General features: G+C 43.1%; 1 protein-coding gene and 1 long non-coding RNA gene across 2 annotated transcripts in view; both read right to left on the reverse strand.

The window, feature by feature from the left end:
- LOC101857238 (C2 calcium-dependent domain-containing protein 4C) overlaps nucleotides 1-1917 on the reverse strand; it is a 37233-nt gene extending 35316 nt beyond the window's left edge. Inside the window, exon 1 of the mRNA XM_005094323.1 lies at nucleotides 203-1917. Coding sequence (XP_005094380.1) covers nucleotides 203-1735 — 1533 coding nt within the window. The 5' untranslated portion in view covers nucleotides 1736-1917. The remainder of the gene's footprint in view (nucleotides 1-202) is intronic.
- Nucleotide 1918: 1 nt separating this feature from the next.
- Nucleotides 1919-6178, reverse strand: part of LOC118477390 — a 10126-nt gene continuing 5866 nt past the window's right edge. Inside the window, exon 2 of the long non-coding RNA XR_004858340.1 lies at nucleotides 1919-2443. This is a non-coding gene — a long non-coding RNA (uncharacterized LOC118477390). The remainder of the gene's footprint in view (nucleotides 2444-6178) is intronic.

The following is a 6178-nucleotide window of genomic DNA, read 5'->3' on the forward strand; positions in this document are numbered from 1 at the left end:
ACACACACACACACACACACACACACACACACACACACACACACACACACAAACACACACATAGGGCCATGCCTATAAAAATACATAGGAATTACCTAAGATGCTTTTAAGAAGGAGAAAATGTTACAGAGAGGTAATTATTTCAAGTCAGTTAATATGGTTTAATAATATGCAAACTCCACAGGCTACTAAGAAGTCTCACCTTTTTGTAGGGCTTGAAATGCAAGTCATTCCACATTCGGTTTTCCATCAGTAAGTCATAGTTGGATAAAGGCACGTTGACCTCACCAAGGTATTCTGGCAACTTGAGGTGATGAGCTTTATGGAAAGCCATGATTCGGAGTCGTAAGTTCTTCATCTCTTCTAGATTCAGGTCCGTGAAGAAGAACTCTTTGTTTAACATGGGGGCACAGGTTTGTTTAGCCGGCTCCGAGCTTTGTTTTTGGAGTTTTCCAGGCATCAGGCAGATTTTCATGAAAGGATTCAAAACAAGATCAGGTTTCTCAGGAAACCGAAGCCCCTCAGCTCGTATAATGATGACCTTAAGTCTTTTTGTAGCGGGAAAGTACTGGAATGAGAATTTAATATCGCCCCTTTCAGTCACGGTCTTAGCGCAAGGCTCAGTCTGAGTAGCAGCAGCGTGAGAAGCGAGATTTGCAAGAGAATTAGATTTGGCCTTTTCTAATCCCGAGTGTTTTTCTTCCGAGCTTTGTTTAGCTTCTGTCACGCTCACTTCAGGAGAAGAGTGTCTCTTGTCTTGTAACGGATCAATAGGTGCTAGCTGCTTTCTGCCTCGACTGTGGTATGGACTGCCGTTAGGAGAGTTTGTGCTGTCCGCAGAGTGCTGATGGTAAAGAAGCCTCATGACGTCTGATGTTACCAATGAGGAACGCCGTCTGTAGTACCGCTTTGAGCGCCGGAATGATTCTTTCATGGGCAAGTACTCGTTTTTGTCTGTCAACCCCGAGTATGTGCCTCGATACTCCGCTGTTAAGTGATTAACGTGGAGCAAATCGGAGGACACGTTACGATCTTCGGAGTAGAAATCTTGTGAGGATCGATGCATTCTGCGACTGTGTCTCGGTCTGGACTCTGATCCGGGAATTGTCAAAGACCCTTTTCTCTGAGAAACGCTGGGAATGACAGGCGCCCCCAGAGTGGCTAACGTGCCTCCACTGTTTGATCTGAAACTCTTCGTGGTGTGGTGGCCGTTAGTGGTCGGGGCTGCTTGGTCCACCTGCACATGAGGCAAGTTAGACATGGATCTGATGCCGAAGTCTCTGAGGAACCCATGAGAATCTCGACGCGGAGAGACTGGGGCGGACCGGATTCTCACGAGGGTGTTTTCCGGAGCCGCAAGGGCTGAGAAAGACGAGCGAGGTGAGACACCTGGACTGGTAGACGCCGACCACGAGTTGACGCTGGGATCTCCACTGGAGTGACTATGCAGATCGTCGTTGGAGCCGATGCTGGGCTGCCTGGAGGAATCGTTGGAGCCTGGAATGACGAACTGTGGGATCGTCCTTGGCGTGACAACATTGGCGGTGAACTGTTGCTGTTGGCAGTTGACCATCCCACCGCTGTGACCTCCGCGGTCGCACGATCCGCTGCGGCCGTTTCCCCTAGAGTTATCACCCCTGTCGAAGGAAGTACTGAAGCCAGGCAGCCGACATTTGGTCACCAGCCAATCCCTAAGCTCCTTCATTGTGTCTGTGCCTTTCTTTTCTTCTGCCATCTTAGAGGGTAATGCTATAACTTTTAACCTTTAATCTTGGCACAATAACCTTTCTCTATGTTGATTATTATCTTTTTTCTTTGTTACCTACCAAGATATATTTGCCTTTCCAGTCCAGTTGGTCTTTGTGCCTACACCTTTTCCCATCTCTTTGACTGTTTACCTTTGTATCTACCTCTATCTCTCTCTCTCTCTCTCTCTCTCTCTCTCTCTCTCTCTCTCTCTCTCTCTCTCTCTCTCTTTCTGTTTCTGATGTTCTTTTTCTAAGTTAACATCTTGGGCTATTTTCTCCCCCTAGTAAAATCATTAAGTTAGAAAACACCACAAATCAAATAGTTGGACAAAAAGGTCGAGATAATTTTATGAGTAACTGTTGAGTATTCAGATAAGCACAATTAGCCAATTTCATAGCCGGTTTCAAGACTACGTCTCAAAAATCAATGGAAATTCGTAACACGTTTCTCTGATAACAAAATTGGTTTCAGATTCCACATTCAGAACAGTAGGATCCAAATGAGACTCCGTTTGAAATAAATATTCCACAACCAGTGTGGTAAATTCATGTTATAATGCTCCAGTCCAGTGTTTTCGGACGTTGTTGGTAGATCAGAGAGCTGTCAGTCGTCAATTGATGTTTTGTCCTTTCAAATGGGAATTGCAAACTCTACAGTCTGAGTGTTTGATTCGTTCTTGAGTAGAGCGACAATTCTGTGGGGAATAAAACAACAAGACAGTTCATTGCTGAGACATTTCTTTTACTGAAATGGAAGCCCTTTCTGTTTTGTGGTTGTAAAATAAGAGTAGAAAAAAGGCACTTACGAGTGTCTTAAGAAAAGCTTCTGAAGTCAAAGGATTTCGTCTGTTTATTTGTTCGTTTGGTATTTTTTTAAATTTCTGATTGTCAAAAACAGGCACACTGAGACTGATATGATATAAAGATAAATATTCACACACACACACACACACACACACACACACACACACACACACACACACACACACACACACACACACACACACACACACATACACACATACACTCACATACACTCACATACACACACACGCGCACACAAACACACACATACACACGTTATACAGAAATAAACATATGCGGAGCCGGAGAAATACAAACATGACCGGTTATTGAATATTTAAATTGGTTGTAGGGAAATAATATTGGAAGCCCAACGTGTGAGCCAAGTAGGTATGAGGCTACCTATATCAAATTAGATTTCTCCCTAAGTCTTCACACACAACTAGCTGGTAGTTGAGAGTAGAACACCTTCGACAAGATCAATCTCTTTCATATTTTGTAAAAGGAATGAAAATTCGTTTAAACAGGTGAGAAAATGAGAGAACCTATGAGTAGATGTGAATAGAGAGCCTCTTCTTATATCGATATAATAATAATAAGTGTGCACGTGTGGGAGGTGGGAGGGGGGGGTATTCGAGGCTAAGAAAGGGGTGAGGGCAGGGTGGAGTTGGGTGGGAGGGGATGTACGTCGGTCTATTCAGTGAAAGTGGACACAATAATCGTTAAGAAAGTCATTCGTCAGCTTTCTAATGAAAACGCTTTCCAACAACTGGACTTTGTTCTTATTGGACAACGATGATTGATTGTTTGATAATTTCGTTTTGAGCAGCCTGAATTTTATCGTTATCTGTGCGCATTTGCACCTGGATGACTAAGGCTTTCAGCCAGGAAATGTCGCTTCTGGGCCGGAAATTAGAACCAGGGGTGAGCATACAAAATTTCTAGAACCATGAAATCGCGTCAAAGCCTTTTAAGAGCGTCGTATTTAAAATGTATAAGCTAAAAAGTAGTGTGAACATTTATAATTTAAAATGTGAGAGAAAATTCCTCGACTTATATTTTTTTCTTTAACGGCCGTTTGAATCATTGCAATGCTCAGACATGAGATAAAGGGTTTTTTTAACGGGAATATGACATCAAAGGGTAACTGTGAAATAACGCTTCTGGCGACGGGTCTTACTACCAGTAGGATTGAGGCGAGGTTCTGGACATTTCGATCGAATCCAACTGACTTTAAGAGACTCTGACGTTTCTCGCGTTATCTGATGTCGTTTGGTTGAGTAAAACTGAGGCGCACGAGACACTTGAAAGGGTAAGCGTTCGCACAGATCACCGTCTTAAGGTCTCTTGAGCTGATTGCTTGTAAACGCTTTACGCCCACACTGACACACTTTTGATCACGGGTCTCAAGCTCAAATTACCCGGGGGCCGCTGGAGGTCAAAATTTACCAACTGATTTTCCTCCGTAATGAGATGCGTGTGGGAAAAACGTGCGGGTCGCGATAACACTTAGTCTAAACGTCATGTCAGGTAGAGGCCGCAAAATATCGTCCTGCGGCCTCATTTGGCCCGCAGGCTGCGAGTTTGGGAAGAATGCTTCAGGTCCTTTTGTGGACGGGTTTCTATGACCCTGCCTGCTAGAGCTAACGAGGGCGGGGAGGGGGGGGGGGTTATCCCAACAGAAAGACATCAATACTCCATTCCTATTTCTCTAAATGTCCAAAGACCTGACTCTCATGTTCTCCTTCTTTCTTTTCATCTCCTTTTTTCGGTTCCATCTAGCACGCAATAAAGACCGCTATCTGTGTTGTGTTGTAGCGGTTAGATGATGTTAGATGCTTTGTCGGCCAACGATGGGTGTAGGGATAACTGTTATAGAGTATCTCGATCTTTCTTCTGGGATCGCGTATCCCTTTCAGCCTGGGTTAGCTCTGACATAAATGATCAATGCCCGCTTTTTAGTGATTAAATGATGTTGATGGAGGTGTAAAAACATTCAATTTTGTTTCTAACGAAAAAAGAGGATGAGCCTGCGGTTGAATAGTTCTTTAATGGGTAGGAGGCGGGGCTAGAACATGAACCTGCTGTTCACCAACACGAAGTGCATCTCATCCATCTACTGGTGTAATATCACAAGTGAATCACTCTACCCGTTTCCACATGTGTAAAAAACGAGCATACAGGGCTATATGCTTCAGCGTATGTCTTCAAAGCTCTATCTGCTCAGTACCTAGTTTTGAGAAATGTGACGTTAAAATTTGAGTTTCACTCCACGTCAAGCTTTTTCGAATGCAATATCTTGATAACGTCTCTGAAAAATCTTACAATTTTGATAGAGTGAAAATTTGTCAGATAGAACTTTGTAATTCTAAAGTAGCGGTATGTCTAGTGGTGACATGGAACCAGAAAAGACAAAGAGACAGATATTATGCTTCTATTTTTACTGCTGTGATATCTATCTTTGTATCTGCTTTTTTTTCCCTTTTGATGTCAGTACATGTTTACAACAATAAGCCAGCTGTTGTCCAAAAGACGCCAGTATATTTTTATCAAAGATTCAACTACGTCATGAGAAAAAGCCTGACACTGAATAGAAATCGATCACATATTATTATAGGCCTATCACTATTATCTTAACAAGTTTAAGAGGTAATTGAACCTGGTTCAAACATGTCAAACAGGAAAACAGTTTTAAAAGGCTTTATTTTAATCTGAAAGATCAGAAGTTGAAAAACAATATTGAAATAAGCCGAAATAGAGAAGTGATACTAAAGAAAATCCCCTCCAAACTATACCCAGTGGCCCTGGTTATTGGAAAAAATCGTATGCGTCCAGCAGGAGAAAAGCTGATGAACGACATGGAAATAAACAAAGAATATCTGCTATCAGTATCGTAAAACTACCGAGTGCAATTATTATGGATTTTCGTTTCCATAAACAACGTAGTGCGTCACGCGTGATCCGAGCCAGGTCTTAATCATTTTAGTCATGACCCCTGCAAAGTTCACAGAGATGACTTGCGGTGTGACCCCAGCAGTGGGGCTGCCCTGTTCACTCCATTTAATGTTCGTTTTTGTTTTTTTTGTTTTTTGTTTTGTTTTGGTAAGTGTTTTACGGTGCTCGCAACTGCATAAGGTCATTTGAACCCGCAGGACAAACCAAACATTTTCAGTTGGTAAGAAATTTTGAATGTTGCCCTTATCGATTTTAGACCCCCAATGGATCTTCATCGTGCGCAACTTGCACACGGGACCTCCGAGATTTTTCGCCCTTGTCTGAGAAGGCTGGGTGTTGATCTTACCTACCATAAGATCAGGGGTGTGACTGAAAGACAGCAGTAAGAAGGAGCCACGGCGAGGCAGTAGTAAAGCTGCAGAAAGAGTCAGGAGCCCAGAGGAGAGGGCAAAGGAGAGCAGGGGGTGTGGGCAGAATGTGGAGACGAAAGCAGACTACAGAACATTGTTAGAGAGCAGGAAAGGATGTGGAAGAAGAAAATTTTATCGAAAGGTGAACACCTTAACCTCTAGGCCACGAGAACCCCCGGGCACACCGTGTCGAACAACAATGTAAGAACAAAGATCGAACACGAGAAATCGTTTTTAAGGTAAAAGCCAATTTGAGCCCCC

The sequence above is a fragment of the Aplysia californica genome, unplaced genomic scaffold, assembly GCF_000002075.1.
Source record: "Aplysia californica isolate F4 #8 unplaced genomic scaffold, AplCal3.0 scaffold00079, whole genome shotgun sequence".
Classification (NCBI taxonomy): Eukaryota; Metazoa; Mollusca; class Gastropoda; order Aplysiida; family Aplysiidae; genus Aplysia; species Aplysia californica.